Here is a 26,859-nt window from a genome sequence, read left to right as displayed (position 1 = left end):
ATCAAAACAGCAAGGTCCAAAATATAATAACAATAAGAAATTAGGTCAAGTATTCCTCATAACCTCAACAACGTACTGGCGACTAACTTGAAACGTGAAGAAAAAAAACTATGAGTGTATGTACACCGTATGTGCTGCCGCCGAGTCGAATAAAACACTCGTATGTTTGTGTTCATAATCAGAATTTCACGCATCTTTATAGAAAGAACGATCATACTAAATAGTCGGTCACGCTGTCTGTTCTGTGTACATTGTCCATTCATACGTTTTAAGAAGAGTCGGATGCTAAAATGTTACTTGTAATCTTCTTGTGACAATAAAGGTGTCCTGCCCATTATACTGATGTTTACTGATTTTTTTTTCACTTGCACCATTCTGACAGGTGCTAAATAGTTGGTAGTACAGCATAGCTGATCAAATAAAATACAAAGTAGGCAAGGCGAGCCTGTATTAATAAGAATAAAATGCACCTTTTTTAACAGCGCTTGTGAGTTGAATTTCGCTTATCTCAAGTGCGACAATAAAGATTTAAAGATGTCATTTAATTAAACTGATCGTAAAATGTGAATTTTATAATAGGAAGATCTTAATGCAAATGACGGAAATTGGCTTCACGACGACAACGGGAGCGTGTTATCTGGAATGCGCGTGATACGACCACGCAAAGCTGAATAAACGCCCCGTGAAGTCATAAAACCGAGCCACGGCAATACCAAAGGACGACTATAAATTCTTTATTTTATGATCACAAGCATATATTTAATTCTAAGAGCGTCCTCACTGTTTTTACTTTTTTTGTCACATAAATAAAGAATTTATAGTGAATTTTATACGTCTTGTAATCAGTATTTAAACACCAACGGAACGAGTAAAAATATTAATAGTTTAATGGGACACGATAACTGCGGACATTAATGCAAATTGTTTCTAATTCGAAATTCATACGGCATATTATTGGTCCTCGTATATGTGAATATAATAAGTAAATAACTTTCCTCGCAAAAATAATTAAACTTTATACCCTTAAAGATCTTACGTTTCTACAAATTCATCATACATGTAATACCATTCTGTAATTTTACCAAATTAATGTTTTATTTGTAATATTCAAACCGCCTTCTTCCTTTCTTTATACAAAGCTCCTTTGCTGACATGTATAATTGTACATCATAATACAATCTTTCTATTCATCGTATGCCACAAAACATGAATAATGCCCAATTTTCCGAAAGTTATTAAACGGTCCATAAAAGATAGCCGCCGACGGACAATGACGGGCGTATTTGTACCAAATGCATGACATTGTAATACGCAGCACTATACACATGCCATAATTTCATAGAAAAAGAGCACCCGATTGTTGGTAACGGACAAAAAGAACGAATTCTTACGTTTACCTTTACAATATTATGCGTAGGAGCCTTAGATCTAGCGAGGGAATTAAATGTTTTTGATACTTGGTTTTACTTTTAATTATGTCGTGTGTGGCTGTCCTTACAAAGATAAATCCTTAAAAAGATACATAGTCAAAAGTACATGTCGTAAGCAGGTACTTACTTAAACATCAGTGATTTTTTAAAGACAATTGATTATATTACCTAAAAATGTCCCAATATGCATTTACTTTACAATAATAATTATAGTAATCTAAACATATACCTATACATTACAGCCATTTTCTAAATTAGTTTTATTCATTTATCCGAGGAATTTTAGAACTTATTACTTACTAGTATAATCTAGTATAATGAATACAGATAATTTATAAATGTGCTGTCAATAAAGAAGATAAAAGCGAGGAATGCCAAGGACCAGATAATAAGCATAGTTTTCATTTTTTATAGAATTTTGTTAAAGTATCAAGATTTATGAAGTAGGTTGTAAATCTCGTGCATTATATCTGAATCTCACAAAGGCAAGCGAGGAGGCATCAGAGCAAACAGTGCGGCCCGCCCGATCTGGACACAATGGCGGCCCTACACGTCAGTGCCCATCACATTGAGCAGAAACACAAACATTTAAAAAATCATCAGCTCCCATGTAATGCTGACGGAGAATCATAGAAGAGTTGATACATTCCGTTTGGCGCTATTGGGTTTGTTCTCGATATGTTTAAATATCTCAACGGTTTTTTCTTAGGTAAAGAATATATTTTTAACACGATGATTTTTTTATAAAATTTTGTAATAAAGTTGAGATGTTTCCCTAATAGTGGGACGATGCTTTACTTACTTTATGTTGATTGCAAATTCGGAAACATTTATGTATTCCAATGTTACCTAGTTATGAAAACATGGATTAAAAAAGCGTTGAATATCTGTAGTCATTAACAGAAAAATACATTTATAAAATAGTACACTAGAAATATGATATCATCCATCCCGCCCGCTTCCCTTTAATTTATCTATCAACAGCATTTTAATGGATCGATGTGGAAGAGACAAAAAATAATATAAAAATATGTCCGAGTACAATTATACCAGGAGCACAATGGTAGGTTTTACAAATGTAAACAGTGACAATCCTGGCCAGTTTCGAGAATAAGGAACGGTGTGCTATGAAAACATTCCGTAAGAATGCTATGCGTTCGATCCGACATCGAAAGTAAGGGTGTGATTCCATAGATGCATAGGGATAAGCATGCTACTTTATCGAAGTAAGCATTTATACTTGCCCAGCAGGTCTACAGCAGTAGAATATAGGTAACTAGCTTTCCTATAATATCAGAAATAATTTATATTAACTAAGTTATATGTAAAAAAAAACGTTTAATGATAATAATCACAAAAAAAATCTCAATCGGGCAAAAAATAAATACTCGTATATTAGTACCAACTATGACTAAGAATCCTTGTGACCTAATACAGATCACAAAACAAAATTTACCTGAATTTACCTCAATACCGTATGCAATGCTATGTAGCAATGGATGTTGGCCCGAGTAATACCCATAACTTACTTCGTATTTTTCGGATGGAAATAAAGGAAAGTTTACGGGTTTAGCAGCTCCGTTACTGTCGGCAAACTGCTTTGAACCAAAGAATCGTTTAATGTAGGGACCACACACATTTTTAATATATAGCAAAACTTAATTGTCTTCTTCATCTTCATAAAATTTATTAAAAAGCAAAACGAATCGGAGCGCGAATACAATTTCGGAAACATCATAAAGATGAAAAGATGAGTACACAATATAAAGACATCTTCGTAAGGAATTGATCCGTTGTTAGTTCAGGTGCCGAGATCCAGGAGGTATCATCAAGAGTCAATATTGACAAAAGGTGCGAGATTATATTTCTATGCGAATAATGTGTTATGCAATTCCGAGTTTGCTTAGGACTAGGTATATTCGTTACTATCAAAACTTGAGGATTGAAACGGTAAGAACGTCGAAGGGTAAGTATATATTGATGCTACGTTTACGATCTTTCGCTTTCATAATACAGATTATGTCGATATTATACATAGCGTTTATATATGTGTAAGATACATTTATTCCCATGTTAATATAGCAAGTAGATTTCATTACAATAATTAAAGTCATTAAAGCTTTAGTTAATTCGACAGAAGAATCTTGCATTCCCATTAAGTTCGAAGAAGCATAAAAAGTTTTGCATATCATCGAAGGTACAGATGACTTTAAAAATAGTATGTCCAATACAATTAAGTCAACTATGTCGCTGGACAATTACAACAACTTTTTCTTGCAAACTTTATACCTATTATGGTAGTGACCAAAATAGGAATAGGGCAACCACCTATAACTACCATGTATGTTGGCTGATATTTAACTCTGTCTCAACTCACTTCGCCATCAATGTGAAGGTAACGGTTTTAGTGGCAAAAAATAAAACAAAATTAATGACACTCATTTTTAATGCAGTCTCTTAATGAGTTAATCGAAATTAATTTTGGAGTTTCGGTAAGGAACTTTCCATATGCATAAAAATAACTGGTAAGTAATGAATACTTAACTGGATTCATATTGTGTGAAAATAAACACAAATAAATTATACACTTATATTTATTAATGCAATTCAACATATACTCACATACTCACTGTCGCTAATTCTCTTAGTTAGGTATTCAAAAAAATATACTGATTATCCGACTAATATTATAAATGCTAAAGTTTGAGGGTGTATGAATGTGTTTATGTGTGTATGTTTATTACTCTTCACGCAAACTCTATTGGACGGATTGTTATGAAATTTGGTACATATATTTATTTATTCATAAGCTTAAATCTATCTTTACAGTCTCACCAATGCGATAGACAAGCAATACATGGGTGGAGTATAACCCAGAATAACACATAGGGAACTTTTATCTCCAAATTCTCACCGGAGCGAAGCCCCGGGGTGTTGCTAGTATAAATATATATTTATACACAACTGCTACAGGGGTGAAAGTATGTGCTATAAATGTTCAATTCAAATACCATCATAGTGCATAGAATTAAAGAACTCTATGCACTACGATGGTATGCGAAGGTAAATAGATGACAAAAATATACAGTCGTGCAATAATGATTGTCGAATGACTGTATTAGCAGTTAACGCTTTCGCGGGCGCATAACTGCTACAGCAATTTATTTGTAATAACTTTATTGTACTGAAAAATGAGTATATAAATTCATACAAGAAAGACAACGACGATATACAACAATGGACTTATCCCATGTAGAGATCTCTCACAGTCAAACGGCGAAAGGTTGAGACATGTATGCAGTAGAAGGTTAGTACAATTTTTGTGTCTCGTCAAGCGTCCGCGACGGTGTTAAACCGCATAAGTTCAAAACAATATAGCAATAGTCTCATCTGATAAATTCGACGTCACTTTAAGTTGAATGTTTATATGTGACAGAATTTACAAGACTTTTAGTTCAACATCAAAACCTCCAAGCTCCGTCCAGCCCACTGCGTGTACGTCGCCCACAGAACACAGTGACATCGCACCATCCATACATAAACAGTTTTTTCATAAAATCAATTCATCCAACCTGTTTTTCTACCCCGACAATAGTTCCTGGGATTTCTTATACAAATATTGAATCAAATTATACGAATTATTTCTGAACTATTTTCATTTTTATTCTTGGATTACAAAACTATATGCAAGACAGGACATTATTTCATATGTCTATACCAACATAATTCTGGTTAGTTGCAGGACCAAAAGAAGCATTTCCTTCAGCCATTTATCGATATTTTTATACGCGTTTATTACAAAAATTAAGTTACTACTACATTTAGTTTACAACCGAATAAATTGGTATTATTATATTATCCACTTGCAAAATCTTATGAATAAATTATTTATTTATTATTCTTACATCAGGAAAAATAAACTGATTTAAATTATTATTTCAATTTGAAAATGAGAAAACTTTCACGAAATCAAAGTACTTTAAACCTTATTAAAGAATGTTTCGTAGCCATAACAAGGTAAAAAATTGGAGTAATGTCTAAAAAAGGGATGGAAAAGGTAGGAGTTAATTTCTCCAACGATTGGTAGGTATGTAGATATGCAGATGTATATTCAAAGATCTATTTCTTTGTACCAATCATCACCCGGCAATAATATTTCAAATTTTAAATCTATTAATAGCATTGGCTTTTCTTCCTGAATAGTCAAAATTGAGCTTCAATATTTCGAGTGGTTTACAAATAGTACATGGTGATTAATGCGGCATGTTAGCACGAACCGGATAGTGGCAGGTGTCCTCAGTCACGTGCGGTGACGGCGAATCTTTTGGTATAACCCGTTAAATTGAAACTATTACCCGATAGAAAACCATTTGTTCCATTAAGAGAACTACTCAAATTAGCATATTGGTCGGAAACGTATAATTTTCTCCTTGCAGCTGCACACTTTCTTGTTTTTGTGTTACGATATTAGAATTGGCCGCAGCTAACAACAACGTAAAGAGGTATCATTATTTAAAGAGGGTCTAGTATTGTAGTGAGAACTACGTGTACGGATGAGAATGTGGTGTTATGCAATTTAACAATACCGTAAAGATGCAGTTTATGAAACTAAATTCGTTTAAAGTATAATAAAACAGCAGAATAAAACACTGTGCTTGTTAATTTTGTTTCAAATGAAACTTATGACTGAATACACTCTAAAGTAAAACACGAATGTTAATTTTGTTAAACATTATATTACCTATATGCTATGCTACAAACAGGTATATTATTCTCAGAAATTAAAATATAACGAAAACAATCATCATAGAGACAGAGATTAAAAACAAAAATCTCTGGATTAAAAAATAAGATGGCGCCGAAAACTCTTTCGTTGTTAAAATGTTTAAAATACTTTTTACCGTTTCAGCGCCATTGTATCGCGTTTAAAAACATCTTTGTTCAAAGTATATTGTCGCGTAATCTTTGCTAATCCCTGTCTCTGTGAATAAAGGGTTTTGCTACCAATACCTTTGTGGTTTGTAGAATTCTCTTACTAATGGCAGTGAGATAATAGCAACAAAAGGAAACAATGAGCAATAATTGTTTTCATCCATTTTTTATGTACTGCGGTGGCGGTTTTTAAGAAATATGGAAAGATCTGTTTAAGCCAAGCTTCGGTTGCTTCAGCTCAGTCGTTATGAGAAATTAAAATACATTTAAGATTATATTTTACGTTTATTTATATTTAACAAATTACTAACCACTGACAAAAAAACGAAAAAACACACAAATGAGGACTAATTATAAGAAACGACTAATATTAACAGAGTATATTATAATATGACATTGTGGATTGTGAAGTGAAGGAGTATATCGATGTAGTGTGTCACTCCACACCACGTAATGGAAGCTTAGTGATGGTTTCTTGCTCGAAAAGAAATCAAAAAATTAGACAATCACAAAAGTACAAAAAATAAAATCGCACACCAGCAGATACAAATTCATGAACATGATGATCAACAATCTTGCAAAAGTTGAATGACCTGATGGTTAACCAAATCCAAACTAAATATGTGAGGACAAAACAACTTATAATCTGACACTATTATTTAAATATTAACACTTGGATTGATATACGAGTATTGGCATACGCCATCTATATAAATAATCCGAACGTGTGAATTCACCTAAGACACAAAATAAAGATACTGCAAAAAACGTTTCGATTTTTTTCTGATTAACTATAACACAAAAAATAATCAAGCTGTTTTACTACCATAACGAGAATTTGTTGTAATTAAACAGTCGATACGATTAAACTCATTTTATCTAAATATATTATTTTAACAAATTTCACATTCTTCTTAGTAATTTATACACTGGTATTTGCCACAATCGACATAAGTTGCACCGTACAAATAATAAAGAAATGACAGAAGTAACATAATATATAGAGCGCTACTTAGCTCTAGAAATGAAACCCTTCAAGCACTACTTTATGATAGGCGTTAAGCAGTGAAACGTACATGAAATATGAGCTATTTTTCTGCTCATTCATTATATTGTTGTAGTTGGAAGGCGTGTAGTGGGGCAAAGACGCGCGCCGGTAGTCGAGTTTGCCGGTTGTATTAATCATAGAGTTGACGCCTACGGGGCGTGGCTATGCCTTATTAATTCGTGTGGAATTATTAAAATCCACGATGGATAGTGGCCATTAAACTATCAAACGGTAGTTTTGCATGAGAGGGCTATCATGTTACATTATTCCCACTATTAACGGCAGTTTATTGGTGCGAACTGTCCACATTAAAATATTAGAAAAAAGAGATAAAAAGAACTGTACATCAACAAAATAATATAAAGAATTTAAACATCAAACCAAAAAAGCTGAATATAATTCGCTTCCCTTCAAACAGAACCGATTGCTTTGGTTTTAAAGCTTAAACGTTGATAAAATTATAGTAACTAGACTAGGTATTTAAAAGAATTGCGGATGAGATGAAAACCTCGGGAGCGGAGCTTCATTTATTTCGAGAACACAAGTAAATAGATTCCTGGTGATGATTTATTAAGTGCCGTGAGGTCTGAATGGCTGTAGGTTGAACAGAAGATACAAGTACATATATACTGGGCTACTGTCACGGGTTAGTAATTACATCTAGTCGTAAAGTTGGTGGGCATGCACGCTATTTATTGGTGGCTAACGAAGGTTAATTGTATAAAGTCTTGGGCGTTAACGACACCAATATCATTATAGGCCGATAAGTTCAATAGTAACCATTTCTAAAATAAATACTGAACTCTCCTCACAGGAGGAAATAAAAGGTTGTTGAATGTGACTAGAAATTAATATTATGCTGCTGCTAATCTGGTAATAAATAATACATTTAGCAAATATAGTTTTAATTAAGATAAATTTTATATTTTTATTGAGATAACAATCGTACCCGTAACAGATGTGATAACGGCGAGTGCGATGATAAATAAAACTCACCAAAAAGAGGTCAAAATACTGACTATTCATCATAACAACACTCATGTAAACCGCAACGCTACATCATCTTCATGCAAGTATTTTTCGGAAGGCACAGTCTGGCACCGGTAAAAACTCGCGCTGTCCGATGAGAGATTCGATCGAATCGATCACAGTCACATGCCTAAAATAATGCTCCATCAGGCGAGGTGAACTGCGAACACATCACTTAATCATATCTTATGGAGATGAGCGGCCCAACGAAACACCCTTGAGGCACCTTTAGATAACCCGCTGAGAACTTCCAAATCGGACATCGGATAATATAAAACAAATTACTTATACATATTGAATATCGCAAACAAATAAAGTAAATAGTATTTCATTTGAACCATATAAGGGTAACTAATATGATCGATAGGATGAATGACAGTAGAAACAATAACATTGCACCAAATGACTGGAATAATATAAACCTGACGTTTCGATCGGATTAAGAACGCCGACCGCGCAGCCTCTCGGGTATAAATTATTTATGTAAATTTTTTCGAGTCGCTCGTCCAAATTGTGTTTCAGCATCGAAGTGATTAATGTTGACGGTTTTTTCACTTGGCCTCTTTTTAACGTAACGACCAAACAAACGACGCAGCAATTGATAAGACGTCAAAGAACGTCCTCTGAGAATTCATTAGATTCTTCATCGAAGAAAAGAGAATACGCCCATGATTTCACAACATTGTTCAGTTGACAAATAGCCTTCCCCTGTTTCGAATAAACTGATTTTTTTTAGTTATTAAAGAAGAAGAAACGAGCATCAAAGGCGTTCGCAGTCAATCACCAAATCCAAGTGAATATTGTTCCGTCACGTAATAAGCTTTAATGAATTATTGTTATTACTGACAAAAACATACCTGCGCACAAAATTTGAAAGGTTAAGGGGCTTTGATATTGGATTATTATAATAATATAAAGAATCCTATTATGTACAAACCACGTTGCATCGAGGCTTGCACTCGAGTGATATTTCCGACAGGGACCGAGGGGCGCATGCGTTTAATGAAATCAAAAGGATTAAGAGCATCTGCCTACTTGTTATTCAAATCGATTGGGAGCTCGTTTATCATTTAAAATAAGCTACTGCTTAGATAAATGCGGGGTGTGGTTCATGTATAACAAAGGAAGCGGGGCTCGGTAGTCCAATTAACTAACCAGTTATTAATGGAATGAGGAATGAGGCTTTATGTAAAGGGACGTTCGGGCAAATAAGTTGACAATTAGATAAGATCTTGTCTTTAATTATTAGTTTAAATTAAAAAGAGTAATATTAATTCTCAAAACTTAACAACAGTAGGGGAATTAGTAGCAACGAAATAGAACAATTCATTTCGTCTTAGCGAAACACTTAGGATCCGCGTAAATATTAATGGGAACACGATTTAAATTCGCTACTCGAATAGCAAATGATTACGAAGCAGCCGAGTAAATGAATATCGAATGCGAATAGGTACACAAAGCGACAGCCCTGTGAGATGACGCTCCGTGTTTTCCCAAAGCAAACAATCAAACAGCCAAGAGGATGGAACAAATTACGAGCATTGTCGAGGTGTTTAGAAAATTGGGGAACAATTGTCCTGCCGAGTTAAATCTTTGATAATGTCTGCGGAGAAGTCGCATGATGGGAAGGGGATGAATAAATCTCTCTTAATTGGAACACTCCACGCCGTGCGACAACATAATGTGGGCTTTGTTGCTGGCTAGGCATTCTTCGTCGGACTGAATACAACTAATCTAGTAGACTAATGGTCATGAGAACTTTTGACAGCCAGACAGACGCGATCAACGATTCAATGTAACTATGTAAGAATGTATCCTAATAAGGAATGGTTGAATTCTCCAAATAAATAAACTTAAAGCACCAGGTCAGTTATAACTGTGTCAGCACATTTATAACTGAATAAAAGACTAATAAATAAAGCAAAGGTTTACGTTTCAGTCAGATCAGAAAAAAATCGATCACAAAGACAAAGATCTCATGAAAATTGTTTCTGTTTAGAAGCAATATGGAAGCATTATATTATCGTAGAACAGAATAATAACATAAAAATGCTCTCATGCAAGATTTTCAGTCATAAAATAAGAATATTGGGCGGCTAACCGTGCATTCGTTCTGGGACCACTCACTTGTAAAACTGCTTACTTTATTGCGCCGGTGCTCGCAGTTGAAACCACAGATTTATATAAGCTAGATACTGCTTATTCACAAACTACTGTAGAATCTAGCGTGTTAGTTACATTTTCCACACCAATTAATATCAATACAAGTCTAAAAAATACTATTGATTACAGCTTAATTTGTAATTTCGATACAATGTATTCAGGCGCAGTATGGAATAGCTCTAAACATTAAGTAGGTGATGCCGACACTCATTTCCTTTTAGCTCTTGCGGTATATACGCTATCTAACTTAAATGCAAATCTATGGTTGAAACGAAGTTCACTGTAGTTGGCTAGGTTACCAACCTAGCAAAACAAGATGAGTTAAGTTTAATTTACGCCGAAACGAAACTTTTGTCCAAGAAGTTCTCTTTAGTCCAGATTCTTTCTTAATTTTAAAAGCTTATATGTATTTAATTTCACCTACTTCTACTTATTCTACAGAGTTGAAATTATCCAAATCGCCTCAATTTCCACGACGATGCATTATTAAGATAAGCATGACTTGATTGAGAAGTTACCTCGTGGCCGATGCTAGGAGCACCCTAGCATCGGCTTCCAACGAGGTAAGTTCTCCATCGTTTACTGTACAGACATTTTATTTGTCATATGTTGAAAGCAACGAATTCGAGAAATCAAATGTTACAGATAGAAAATGTTATTGTCGTCGTCAAAAACTTGGTAAATTAATATGTTTTTTATTAAGCCAACAAGCGTAGGTATATTTTATTCGTGAAATATATTAATATATATTAAGTAATACTTAACTTACATAACAAGATAACAAACAAAGCGCCCTTTTGTTGTAGTGCCACACGCGTCAACAATTATCTTCTTTAGCACACACTATGTATGTGACATACATATCTGCATTTTGTTTAATTTGTAATAACATGTGTTCAATTCAAAAATGTCTAGAGAGCGCTTGTTGCGTCCTGCGTCGATAACATTCGGAATTGGTCTGGTGACGCATACATTAAAGGGTTAGAATCTGATCGTAGATAAGATACCGCTGACGCTGGGGAAATACAAACTAGTTTAATTTCATATGCCCAACCCAAAAAAAGAGGACATTGTAAACATAGCCCTATTGTTACATATTTTATTGCTGGGGAGAGAAAGTAAGTATCGTTTGATTAATCTGTTTCCCATTTAAATTAGACGTCAGATGGGTTACCGGTGTAATTGTTACAAGCTTGTCTTAATGTAAACAATGGGAGAAACTTTTATATCACCCTGTATCGCGGCTAAATATCTTAACGAAGGAATAAGATTTATATGAGACAATTTGTAAATTTGAATAAATAGAATTATTTCGTAACGTTAATAGTAAAGCCTTATTTAAATTTAAAATGTTTGGTAAAAGGTGTTAAAAGAATTTAGTTCAAATTACGTGTACATTAGAAATAAAGTAGATAAGGAGGTGAAAAAAAGAAAATAATTCTTAGAAATATTTTAGCTGTGTTTGAGCAAGTTTCCACATAAATAAGAGCATAGAGATTGAGGATAATACGGGAGATATTTGAATATTCTAACAGTCTAAGAAAAAGTCTATACAGCTCAAAGTCGGCGGCAAATCGTTCGGCAAATATTAGCTAAGTGTGCGTGAAATTGTCTATGGTAAAGACGGCTTCCATATTGCATACAATATTACCGTACTTTATTCTGTGACGCAGAAAGCTCCCATATTATTCATTACAGAAATTAAATGTAATTTAGTATATCAAACAACTAAAATTATTGAATACTTGTTTACTGTAAAAATTGAGGAAATGATAAATTTATACAATAAAAGCTTTAGAATAGTTAAAAAGGCATAATGACAAATGACATAAATTGAGCTCAAACTTTTTTAAATTATGAGCGTTTGACCTGAATCTTGACTGATGAAAAGCAAATTGCTATGTATATTTAGATTATTAAAAAAAATTGTTCTTTAAAATAATATATACGAAATAAAAAATTACTTACTAATACTACGTGGCTATTTATTTTGAAAAATAATTTAAATATGTATGATAAACGTGAAAGATGGTATAAATTAAACAATGATCCCAAGAAAAACATATATTTAAATTCTATGATTTCTAAAGCAGGATTTCACGCGCCATAAAAATCCCATAACCAGCAGGGGCATGCCAGATGTAACGACGTGCTTTTTTGTTCAATAACCACTATAAGGACGAATCGTTTTACACAATCCTTTGTTATTTTTAAATTGATTGAAAATGTATCCAACAATGTGTGCGTATAAAAATCTCAACTCAAAAATGTGTGTCTCTCAACTCAAAATGTCAAATTAAATTCAACCAAAAAGATCGCGCAACTACGCTATAAGAATATCAGGTGTTCTTTTAAGAGACATTCCACAATCTATTTTATAGTCTGCACCAGTTATACCAATAGCCTTATCACTAGCCAAAAATGCAGCTACTTCAGCCACTTCTTCTGCTTTCACCATACGGTTCAGTAGAGAAAATGAAGGCGCTTTATTCCAGATATGCTCAATATCATACTCATTTACTCCAGCATTACAAAAAATATTAGTCTTGACTAAACTTGGTGTAATAAGGTTAACTCTTACACCATGATTGGCTAGGTCCGATGCCATACATCTAGTGAAATGACACAAAGCTGCTTTTGAAACGCTATATCCCAAACTTATAGATGGTAATGATGAAGTAACACTGGATATATTAATCATGGATCCTTTACTTTTGATCAACTCAGGTGCGACAGCACATGTAAGCGATACAACAGACCTCAAATTTAATGCCAATATTTGATCAAATTCTTGAATCATATCAGGATCAGTAATTGTCTTTGTTCCTATTGTAGCTGCACAGTTAATAACAATATCAATTCTTCCATATTCTTTAGCCGTTTTTGCTATTAGACTTCTTATATCTTCGTCATTCGTTAAATCAGTTACTGTTGTGAAAACTTTAGAGCGAGATAATTTTTCGCACGCTTCTGCAGTTTTTTTCAAGTTTCCACTATTTACGTCAACCAGAGATAATCTAGCTGATAATTTGGCAAAATGTTTTGCTATAGCTTCACCTATACCGGAACCTGCACCAGTCACTAACACCACTTTATTTATGAATGTCATGTTGAAATAGTTAAATAAACAAATGTTCGATTACTATTCAACTACTAATGACTTATTGTTATATCAAAAACGTATCGAATGGTTTATTCAATATCTGATATGTTATCACCGTTATCATTATTATCAAATCAGTATCAAGCACGTAAGTGAAACATGCAAATAAAAACTATGAAATTGCTACAATTAGTTCATTGTTTACATAATACCCATTTCTATTATTTCGAAGCCGTTAGTACAAATCACAAGATTGCATAGTTTTTCTAATGATCTAGTGATTACTATAAACGTTTAGTTATTTAAACGGAATCACTTAATGGAACAAAATAATAACAATTCGTCTGGACTCGTTATTATGTAATCAAAAACGACTTTGATATTAATCATTCAGACGTCACGATAGAAATACAAACAATGTTTTAAAGATCATAATTTGCCCAAAGGGTAAACACGAAGAGAGTGATTAAAATCAAAGAATACGAAATTACTGTCCGACAGTCCAGGACTTAATGACAACAAGTGTTCTATAAATACTTTAACATTATTATCTACCTATTTACAGATATTGAAGAAGGATAATAACATTCTACAAAATAACCTCCATTATTTTAAACTGGTTAGACGTTTAGAGCACTTGATTCGAAATGAAGGTACAATAAGTTAGCAAAGTATGTAAAAAAATTCACCTATTTCACAGAGGCATCGGTAAAAAACGCCGACGATCCGTAAAGGGAATTCTGCAGCCAATACCGATCGCTTGTACGAAATCGAAGAGCGGTCTTTTCAATCCTTTGTCGCAGCTATTTGATTAAAGTAAAGGGGCCGCAATCACATACGAGATTTTGCTCGAAGACGGAAGTATCGCATTTACAAACGGAGCGCCGACTGCATTGTAAGAAGACGCGAACCTTGCTGGAAGAAGATTCGTAGTTGAAGGCAATCGGGGCCGGATACCCGATTTTCACTACTTGTTCACTAGACACCACACGCGGCAATTGAAAACGGCAACACCGGAACTTTTATTTTGGAGCTAAAAAGGCGAGAAGCTAATCTGAAATGTAATTTGACACGATAGGCGAGAAACTGCCAAAAGAGGAGGTGTGACGGATAACACCCAACTGCTTAATAATATGACAGGTTACAATTACTACCAGACCAGAAGAAGCTTTTAACTCTGTCATCATATACATTACTTTAACATCTAACAAAAAATACAGAATATCCGGTAACTCAAAAAAAAAATCAGATAAAACGTCGATCTAAAATGCTTCTAGTATAAGAAACGATGTCATCTGTCTGTAAAAATTGATAGCAGCATCAGTTGATGCATTTTATATGATGCGCGGGAAGATAAGCAGCGTTATTAAATACAATGTTTCACCTTATTGAAACATAAATCGCGATGAACTCGAAAAACCACTTAAAGAGTTACAGTCCATTATACTAAGCCCACGCTCACTAAAATCGGAAAAATATTTTGCGCAAAAAGTCAACAAGACTAAGCGGTAATTCATCGCGAAACAAGGTACGGATCATTAACGAAGTGAGGATTTACGATCACGCGAGAGGATCAGCAGAGGGGGCTGTGTGGTTTGGAAGGGGGAAGAATAAGGGCCCATCAGCGATGCAAGTAATTAAATCCGTAAACGAGTGTATAACAAGAATGTGTTTTTAAGCATCGTCGTCGGCGCAGCGAGATCCGACCGACCACGACACTTATTTACGACGAGATTTCGCGGCGGGGGATACCGCGCCTAATTTCTCGCCGCGACGCAGTCTCGCGCGATTTATTCAAAATGAAATTCTTTTGTCGTACTCCCCGCTGGGCGACAATCGATAATACGCCGAGGCAACTAGATTGGAATAACCTTACACTGATTAAGACGCAAACACCTTGCAATTCCGGCTGTTAAGATAATTGTCATTGTTAATGACCGTCAATGAATAAAGAACAGATGGAATTTATCAAATTATATTTGAACGAACGAATGTAAATTTTACGGGTCGCTCCTAGATGGGCGTCTTATGCAAATGATGAGACTACCAAGATCTGATAATAGAAGAATTTTATGACGAAAAATAGTAAGAATCGTATCAGCTTGACATCGTTTTCCGACGAACACGAGTCATAAATTGGAAACAATATGCGCCGTTCCTTTCGCTTGCTCAGTTTGTAAATGGCTGACACGTATATACACTTAAACTGTGTTGACACCTCCACATTTGGATTTCATTTTACGTGACGATCCGTTTTAATGCGTTCTCAAATTTCAACCGTCAATATATATATAAATGCAATTTGTCACGAACTTTATTATGATTAAAAATTATACGGCGAAATGTTATATGTATCATCATTTGATAGTAATTACTACCTATATACAGAACATATGTATCCCTCACGCTGTACGTAGGCTACTTATACTTCTCGACAGGCTATTTAAAATTGGAAATTAAGAGATTTTCATGAAATTTGCCTCATCAAATAACAATTATGGTAGTCTTTTTTCAGATATTTTTATGCATAAAAATTACTATCAATTATTTCTTGTTCATAGTCGTATTCCTCATAGCTGAACGTCGTAATCGTAACGTGGAATGAAATACACACAACGACTTTCTTGGCACTATGAATGTAGTAACACCACTAAAGCTTCGTCGAAATTGCTTCGTTATGGACAGACTTGGAAAAATTTGGTGCCTTCTAGCGATCGATGGCAATACGAGTCGACAAGGTTACTTACTGCCATTTCTCTTCCAACGTTAAAAATAAACCATGACGTCTTATTATGAAAGCCATCTGTTAAAATCAAGAACGTCCACATTATCACCTGAGAAGGAAGATGAATCAGACCCTAACATAGAGTTAATTATTTTATTTGTATTAGAGAGCGCGCTCAAGTAAGAGTATATAACATGAGTACGATAAAATCCGTAAAATGTGAAAAGTGTTAAGAATAACACTTATTTTTACTTTTAGTCCTTTTCCTGAAGTCTTATCTCAGTTGTTGATGCATTTACAAAATGTCTCCAACTTCAGTGTTCTTGGCCAAGGCCTATTTCAACTCTCTGCTGTCAGTATAGTGCTGCTGCAGTTCACGACTCTTCTCCAATTTGGACTTGCTGTCAATTTCATTTTCAAAATCATCTCTTGTGCCGCCTACCTTGACTTTGTTTGCCATCTCAGGGGTACCAATGTGTTACAAATTTGCTTCACTTGTCCAGCCTACTCCTACATGTGGCCTGTTCACTTCCATTTAACTTGGTCAATACTAAAGAATACCTTTATGATGCCTGTTTTAGCACTTATAGATTTAGAATTTGTATGAGGAATAACACTCTCGATAAGTCAGAAATACAAAATTGACTTAAAAATACAGAACTGTCCTTTATTACTATTAAGTACATTTTGCTTAACAAACATCGTATTAGTAGCATAGAATAATAATTATTTGTAAAAACTATTTCTTCTGCTAGTGTAGCAAATTAAGTCAAAATCTTAATCCACTTCTCGGACTTTTGTTGCGTAAATTATTTTTCTCAGTTGGAATTAGTAACTTCGAAAAATTTAATTCTTATTCTGACAATATTCAATTTATTTACACACATTAGTAGAGCATAACATACCAGCTTCTATAAACACAACAGCTATTCTATGGAACCTAATATATTAAAAATCATATTCGGCTAATCCTGCGCAGTGTTTGTGTTACGAGGTTACGACGGTTCGGACAGAATTCATTAATGACGCGTCAAGCAACGCGTGAAACATTATCCGTCTGAATTCTGAAGTAATTATCACTGAACCTTTCACTCGCCATTTCGTCTCGATTCTGTCAAAGTTAATCGACTCGCGCGCCTCAGACAAACTTACAAACAAGAGATACGAAGTAAACAATTCCAATTTCATCAGTGTGAATCAATAGCTTTGGATACTGTTGAATACTGTTTTTCTTAATGTATGTATGTAAGAGGATCACTGGCGGCAGCATTTAGACGTCCATTTTCAATTGTATGATGGATTTTTCAATAAAATCTTTATCTAGTGTGGCATGATTTTTATTTTTCGCTAATAAATAAAAGATATGCTAGTGTACGCGTAAGCAGTCATTGTTTTCATATGAACTCCTAAATAACATCAAATCCTGGCAAGTAGCATTTGCCGTATCCATTTCTTTAAAATCTATGTAGTGACGGCCCGAGGTGTTTTAACGGGGTTAGGCAGTCGATCAGCGCTAACGAGTGAGACTTCCTCGAGACAGGCGAAATTTTCACTCGCATCGCAAAACGTGACAACGCAACGTGGGCAGATTGCCTCGTGTGGGATGGATCGCAGATTTGCAAAACCTACGCGTGAAAAATTATTCATGTTACGAATGAAGAATGAGATGTAATTATAATTACCCACAGGCATTCTGATGTTTCTTTGTGGTTAGTTTTACTTGTTTAAATTTAAGCAATGAGTTTGTTGAAGACCACGACCAGTTTATATCTTAAATTAATTTTATAGATTAGGTAGCGTAGTGTAGTGCCCCGTACTAAAAGACCTAATATTCGGCAGAGAAATATGGGATCGAAATTTTCTACCGACACTTAAACTCAGAAAGGCAGATGAAACGATAGTATTGGATTACAATTATCATAACGCCGAAGATCGGGGTCGTTTTATAGTAGCGATAACACGGCAGCTGAACTGGAACCCTCGAAAACGACACCTTTTAATGAGACTAGTGTGAGAACTATTAGACGCGTTTATATCTGTGTTAAAAATCAAAGGGTTGCTTTTATAACCTGTGATTCTTCCAAAGTAAACAACTAAAAATACATTTGATAATAAATAAACAATATAAAAACTAATGTCAATGTACAAGTAGAAAACTAGAAATACAAAAAGCAATATAGTCTTACATCTATTCGATTTTTTGTGTCATACATCATTTGATGTCGTGACATGCAAATAGGAGGCCCGCCCGCCCGCGGCTTCTGTGTCATATACATCTATAAAGATATATTGCTGACTTTTGACTTTATTCCATATATTTTACAAATAATCGATCGTTATTTGTCTCCTTCCACTTTTTATAGGTTTTTATATAAATTAGAGCCAGTAGTACCAGAAATTTATATAAGTTTAATTTGCACTAAGGTATAATATATAATCTAATAATAAACAATTTTTCATCGTCTTCCCTTCTTCTTTTTTTCAGGCTTGCTTAACTAAATATTTGGTGTAGGTCCTTCAGTTCCCGCCATTTTTCCCTATTCTGGGCAGTTACGATCCAGTTGCTGCTCGCTTTCTTTTTGATGTCGTTCTTGCTGCTGGGCGCTTTTTGCCCCATGGCCTCTAATAATCGTCATATTCTTTGCCATATTTTTCATATCCTTACTTATATTAAGAACTGGGAGTGTAATTCATATTACAGCTTTCTAGTTCTTTAAAAGCCTACTAGTTCTTTAATACCTAAGGTAATAAGAAGAAATGTATGACATTTTGAAACGTGGGGAAAGGCGTGGTACAAGCTCAGAAGGCAAAAAATCAACATATACTTTATATAATAATTGAAATTTGGATTCGGTCCAAATTTAATATTATATTTAACCGCATTATGAAGTAGAACAAAATGAACAGAAAAATAATGATAAATTATGTTTAGGTCGAGTAGAATCAAAGCGAGGAGTTGGCAATTGTACAAATATTGGTACAGTCGAGCGCAAAACGAGCGTTGTTGACCCCAAGAGCCAAGACGTGTCAAACTCGACTCAACCATTGACATGGTCTTATGCGCGTGAGAATATTTGAACAAATTTCTCCTTAGTTTATTCTAGGGCCGGCAATGAATCATTTCGTTAACGGTCAACTCGTTGGAAAAATCTTATTTACCGTTGTTCGGGCTATTGGTTATATGTTCGGGAACCTTTGGCAGTTAAATTTGCATAATTTCCAAATAAAATTAGTTTAAATATCAATACCTAAATCCACATTTATAAAATCATATTTAAAATATCAAATATTGATGTTTGCAAATTGTCTCCAATATCATAAAATCGAACATATAACATTGTTATACATCACTTCCAACTGTATAATAATCAAATTAGAAATTCAAACATTATAATTGCCAAATTAATTTGTTAAAACTTGTAAATATGTCGATGGCATTTCTGAAATTGAAATATTGGCTATTAAATTCCTCAAATATGCGATAAATTTGATTCGGGGAATTAAGAGTCGGCAAATGCCCAGAATAGGGTTCCGTAGCATTGAGCTCTTTAAAAAGTTATGAACGTGTATATAATGTTTATAAAATGCTATAAATATATACTACTTTACATTCAACCAATTACATGACCTTTCCGGTAAAATGAATCAAATTTAATATAAAAATATTCATTAGCTACTCACAAAACATTTCTGTACATGTAGGATCAATTTACTTTTTAACAAAAGAATAAAAAAGGTATTTTTAATATATACAGTATCACGTCGTTATCCCTTACTGGACAGACAGAGCCAAGACTCGAAGGCCAAATTCTTTATTCAATTTAGGATGATGTACATCACTTACTGACATTTAAAAAATACTATACTTATTTTGTAATAGATAGACGAAATAACTTTAGCCCGATAATGGGGTGATGATTTTACAATCACAAATAAGTTACGACGCATACATATGACGAACATAACGGACTATAACAGGTGTTAATTTATGATTAAACGGTGCCGGTGGAATGTATGCTGTGAATGGGCCATAAAGTATACACATTGAGGCAGCAACCTGGGTCCCTGACCTTAAATTATTATGATATTATTTATAATATTATGACCTACGGCTACAGTGGAAGCAGATCCTGGACTCCGAAGCTTTGTGGCTGAGGATAAAACAGGGAAAACGGTCACGTATGACAGAGGACTCCATTGGAATGTTAGGTTGCAGTTTTCTAAATAGCCAACTGGTAATAAGTTCATACAAAGTCAAATATTAATAGACAGAATTAAATACGAAAAATTATTTCGAAAATATAAATCCTAAATAATCGAAGTTTGTTTTCATATGCAGTTCGTCTCACACGTTACGTTTTATGTATGTTTACAGTAATATTGTACAACGCGACTTTATTGTCATTGCAATAATAACTAGGTGGTCTAGGGAAGTCATATACTTCTCTAGACCTAGCAAATGTGATCATAGATGACAGAATATTAAGATACACATATTAAGAATATTAAGAACAATTTACTCCGACATTTCGTTAATTCCCAGTAAATTTGAATACAAATTTTTCCATACATGGAAAACGTAGCTTGATCGAATTTTTGGCCCTGTGAGCACCCATATTTTCAATTTCACCGAAATAGTTAGTCGTTTTCGAAAACGATAATACAAAAAGGATAGATACCACGGTATTTCGAGATTGTTCAAATTCGTAAGACAGGACTACATGTCTTGTGACGTCTGATTGATTGATTGACAGCTAAATTTAATGGTACCTATATTCCGAAGTATTGAGACACGTCGCGGTCGCCAAGCACCGTAAAATAACAAAATTATTCATAATTACGATCGACTACGACAAACTGTCCGATTTACGACCTGAACAAAAATAATTCAAGCACAGAATGAAAGCAAAAAAATATATATTAAAAATTGTAGTGATTTTTAATTTTTTTTTTTTTTTCAGAAATTTTATCAAGCATTTAAAGAAGAAACTATTTCTGTGATAAAAAATAAATAAAAAGGGAAAACTATATATGGAGTTTCTGTTCATTGTATGTACATAATATTAAGATACAACATATAAAAGAACGTACCCGCTTCTATGAATTTATGAGGTTTGTTAACATGTATTGTATAGGTATATATTTTTAAAAACACTGTGAACATAAATTGAAACATCTATACTTTCGTCAATTTGTGATCAACGTATGGCCGGAACGAACGCGGTTTACATGTTTACGTAAACAAATGTGGCATTATAAATCTAAACTTGACTACTTTATTTATATCACTTGCATATTTACTTAATTTTAATACTCTTTGTCGTTACTCAAAAGTCTGTAGAGAAGTATATGTATAGTATTATCGACATTATACATACACGAGTAAGAACTTTTTATCAGCAAAAATATTATTTAGGAATCTAAAATAATCCTTGGACATACCTAAATACAGATACACAGTCACCTCAAATTTATAACCCCCTCGGTTTGTTTTGGGGGTAAATAATGGAGGCTCATACATTGGTTGGGTAACCTAGAAAATATCTAGTAATTGCGCGCTGGCAACATTGAGACTAGCGCCACCACACGCGCGGAGAGGCGCGCAAGGAAGGAGATGTAATGTATGTTGGTGATGAAATGTATATAATGTTGATATGGTTGTGTGATATAACATAAATATTGATGATGATATATGATGCATACGCACTGTTTATTGTATGTATTGCAAGTGGGTTCTGGCTTTTCTGTTACTATTTAACACTAGTTAAACTTTGATTTGTAGGCAATATTTACAAGTGGAGCACGTTTTATTCCATCGTTTATAAAAAATTTAAGGTACTCCAGCGAAAATGTATTATCAATAAAATTTTATGTGGACATCATGAATTTCGAGTTCCGTATCACCGGACCATATTGAGGAAAGTAGATAAAGCGGTAGTAATATTTGATACGGCTATTTCCTTCCAGCCAAGGTAGTAACAGTTAATGCTTGGTGTTGGTTCAATAAAAATTGATTGGGTTCTGGAGGAAATAAATTTGGTTAGACATAATCTTTAGAGATATTGAGGGCAATTCGTATTTAAACGATGTATTATGTGTGTGAATAAACATTAGTACCTACAGCATGGAGTATTGTTAAAATCTTTCATGTGTCTCCTCCAAATATATTAGTTTAGTTTGTGTTTAAAATTGTAGATTGCGATACCCCAATAGAACTAGCTAAGGACTAGAGTTTACTACTGAAACTGTGTGTGGTACTTTCATTGTGGCGTTTCCTTGAAGAAATTTAAGACCTAATACAATATGGAATCTCTGCTCACATTGTGATTTGTCGCGGCAACAGCAAGGTATGTAGTTATACAATAACGAGAGAAATAGTATATACATCTTTGTACGTCTGTAACGTACATCACATTGTTTAACAAGGTGTAGCGATAAATTGCAAGTCAAATCGCAAAATGAGTAACATTATGTACGTGATGCTTATTTTAAAAACATAATATCAAATTAATCACCTTAAATAACTCTCCAACATCCTCATCAATCTAACCCCTAATGTGTTGATAAATACGAAAGCACTGCTAAATATTTTCTTATTATGGTGATTTGTTACCTCACCAATTAAGATGTCACAGTTGGGTTTAGATTTATAAGTGGCAATTAGATGGCATAATCCGGACATGAATATTGAACAGAAACGAGACACTTATAAACAGCCTACAATTAGACTTGGCCGGGTAATAACGGCGAATAAAAACCTTGTATAACAACTATAGCCGCTCGGGCAAGTTTCAATCATCTGATTATGGGCTCTTTATAACCGTATCACAATTTGTTTTGAAGCAGTTTCCGAACGGGTTATTCGCTATTTTATGACAATTTTAAATTTATTCAAGTCAATAAAATGGAGGCGCATAATTATTTTAGCACTATATTCGGATTCTTCAAATTTCCATATTAGACGACTTGTTTATACAAAGATCAATGTTTAGATTATCTGATTAAGCTTTTCTCGATAATGATAAATCAGCTTTAAAATATAATTAATATAAAGCTAAAGACTTAAAACGTAACAAGTATTTAAGGATTTTAGTCAAATATGTATTCAAATACCCAAAAATTTGTGGTATACTAAGTGCAACACAATGTGAGCAAGTGTTGAGTTTCAAGATATTTAAATATATTAACACCGCGAACATAACAATGACATCTCGCTAAGTGCTCTCTTATGCTCTTCCCAAATATTTGTACGGCGCGGCACACACGTTTTGTTTACAATTATGTAATATAATCAGTGGGAACGCGACAGATTCCCCGAGACTTAACTCACATACTTGCAACACACTTGAATCGATAACCATTCATTAGAACTCATTCATTACTCACTTTATTGATTTATAGATATAACGAGTGTGTGAAATTACACACTGAATGGACTTTAATGTCCTGTATATACTTGGTTAGAACAATTTACTTTATATTAGCTATCCCAAGATTTGCAAATTTTATTTGTATTTTAATTGTAATTTGAAACGTCATAACAACATTATTATATATTGTTTTCTACAACATACAACTACAAGTACTACAAGAAAACAATATATACTCTTAAAGTTATGACAATAAACAAAGGTAAAAGATATCCTGAATTTCGTTCAACAAATACAGACAGCGCGGAGTCTCCCAGACGATCCTGAAAACGTACGCAATAACGCTCAATTCTCAAGAAAACAACCATAATTCAAAGCTCTGCACTCTGTCGTCTTTGCTCTATTCTTCCGGGCAATTTCTATTACCATATAGACGCGCTACTTTTCAATTCTTTTCCATTAAACTTGTGCATGGGCTCGCGTTCCACAGACCGGCTACGTCTACTGAAAACACATTTATAAAATGCTCTGCACTTGCCCGCGACCGTCCCCTGCGACTGACATTCTATTGCGAATTGCAAAGTATATTTTCAAATAAGGAAAAGCGCCGCGGGTCAATGAAACTTGCATACAGCTATCAAAACTTTCGATTTATACAAGACACATGTTTAAATTTATTTCGAATGTTTATTTCGCAAAATATATTTGCTCAGATTTTTGTAACTTAAAGGGAAATGCTCTAAAGTGGCATTGAATAAGCAAGGCAGATGTCGAACAAACGAAAGGATTAACCGCGACCTCCCAATTTGTCAATGTAATAATTTTCATAACCAAAACGCGGCGAACAATAACCTGGCCTATTTGTGTTATACACAAATCAAACAAGCATTCTTTCCCAACAAAGACATCTCAATCGGTAGCCCGAATTATCTGTCATGTTTCACAAATAAATAAGAACCATTTCATATCACAATAGGAGCGCGCCATACGAAGGTTGATTCGAAAACTGTTGAGAAAAAATCTATTTATCAAACAAGAGACGGGTTCTGCGAGATAATTCAGTGGAGTCTATTATTACCCCTTTTTCAATCTCTTTCGGCTGTTCGCTGTCCTGCTTCTAATATTGAGAAAAAAATTCCAGATGTAGATGTAGATTGATGGTATTTAGTTAAACGTCAAGATTCGAAAACTTCAAACATTCTTTTTTGAATACAGTCACATCGTGATAGAGGAATATTATTTTTTACATTTTACAGGTCCTTACTGATTGATAAATGTTATTATAATTTGAACGATTTTTTTTATGATAGACTCAGATAATTGTTTTGTGGGATGATAGCATGCTCTCCATTTAAATTTGCATACCCGTGGACGGTGAAACATGTAGAATTAAGTTTTTCTTTTAACACCACATTGTAAAAAATGTAAACTCATGTTTTTGCAAATAAATAATCATTGTCTTTAAATGTTATTCTAAACTAAACCGAACCTGAAAATTTTTAAGACCATAGTAGTTATAATATTCTCTTCTTAGTGAAATGTTAAGTAACTATCGCACACAATAACAACAGCACGCCTTAGCTCGTAAAATCAAACATTAGCGATTTTCGAAAAAGAAGGAAGATGATGAGCCCTAGTTTCATCGAACCCTAGTTTCTTTAATGTGTAAGTTCCTTTTCCAGAAACAAGGGTAGCATCTGTTCGTATCCGCGATAACGTCTCATCAGAGAATTAACTCATGTCCGCGGCAGTTTCTCGAGTTATTCAGGCACGAATGGAGCCTCACGATCGGATCTCATGATCGAAATACGTGTACGAACGGAACGTATTAACATAAAATATTTACAGTATGACGACTCCTTTGCCCAGCGTGGAATATGAATTCGTTTGTAGAACACGATATTGCATTCATTTATTGGATACAGGCTCAACGTGCGATCGGGACAATAAAGGAATTGTGAGCTTAGATCGCTGACCGTAAAAAAGCCTCGATACGATCTTAATTTCTTTTTCATCGGCAGGTAAGTGATCAGTCAGTGAGCGCTAATCGTCGACGACATAAGTAGGTTCGGGAGGCACGCATCATATGCCGGTCGTCCGGCTAGATTAACTTCCGCGCGATGACATGGGTGTCAGCCCGGCAGTACGTAATTACAAATAGAACTCGTCATCTCCTAAACGACTCTGAATCCCTGATACTTGACATTTAAATTCTACTCATTAGGCAGATACAGCTGGGCTACTCTCAAACGCAATGTAGATTGAATCGAGATCTTTATCGCTTTACATTACGCGGCGCTGGCTCGTTGTTTTTACCTGATCCTAATGTAAAAAGGGAGCAATGTGTTTCACGTTTTACGTGCTAAATTGTTTTGGGTTATACCGATAAGAGATAAGACGAAAAACTTAATCTTACATTGCATTCAAATTAACAAAAGAAGTATCGAATAACTATCACAAAGAGTTCAGAAAAGTCCTTTATAAACAACAAATAGTCCAGTTACATATTGTTGTCTGCATTGTTATACAACAATACACGATTTGAATTTGTATAACTTAAAACGTGAATTACTTTTTTGTAATTAACTTAAACCGAAACCAATTTAAATAAGCATGTCAATCCTATTCAAATTCATATTACGAGCAAAAAATAATCTCTAAATCAATAAACACTTATTTGCTGCTATGTGTAAAAAACCTGACGAACTCCCGCGGCGTCCATATACATAACTTAGAAAGAGATCGAACATTTAATTCTGGTTTTATAATAAAGGAAACATTGTATTAGATAAAGGATGGGTTATAATAGTGTCGCGTCATCCACATTAGTAATGCGCCCTGGCGGGGCGTCACAGTAAACCGCCCGGCGGTTACACGTATTACGATGACCTAAGGAAAAAATTACAAAATAAATACATTTAAAGGAGTAGAGGCTCGGTTTCTCTCGGAAATATTTATTCAAATAAGTCGCCATCAACCCAACCGTAAAAGCACGCGGAGGGTTGAGGGGCTAGCAGTTTTATTAATATTAAACGAACGCTTCAGTTGACACAAATTGG

The 26,859-nt window shown here is 34.3% G+C and overlaps 2 protein-coding genes across 2 annotated transcripts in view; both read right to left on the bottom strand.

Moving 5' to 3' along the window:
• The window catches only part of Su(var)3-3 (Suppressor of variegation 3-3), a 305,347-nt gene that overhangs the window by 126,424 nt on the left and 152,064 nt on the right, over positions 1–26,859 (bottom strand). The gene's annotated exons all lie outside the window — the stretch shown is intronic.
• LOC128671657 (3-oxoacyl-[acyl-carrier-protein] reductase FabG-like) lies at positions 12,652–13,785 on the bottom strand. Its single transcript, XM_053748326.1, has one exon. The coding sequence runs from the start codon at positions 13,709–13,711 to the stop codon at positions 12,926–12,928; it is 786 nt and encodes a 261-aa protein (XP_053604301.1). The 5' UTR covers positions 13,712–13,785; the 3' UTR covers positions 12,652–12,925.

This window comes from Plodia interpunctella, chromosome 8, assembly GCF_027563975.2.
Source record: "Plodia interpunctella isolate USDA-ARS_2022_Savannah chromosome 8, ilPloInte3.2, whole genome shotgun sequence".
NCBI classification, from domain to species: domain Eukaryota; kingdom Metazoa; phylum Arthropoda; class Insecta; order Lepidoptera; family Pyralidae; genus Plodia; species Plodia interpunctella.
The sequence above is the reverse complement of the archived record's forward strand: the minus strand, read 5'-3'. Positions and strand labels throughout refer to the sequence as shown.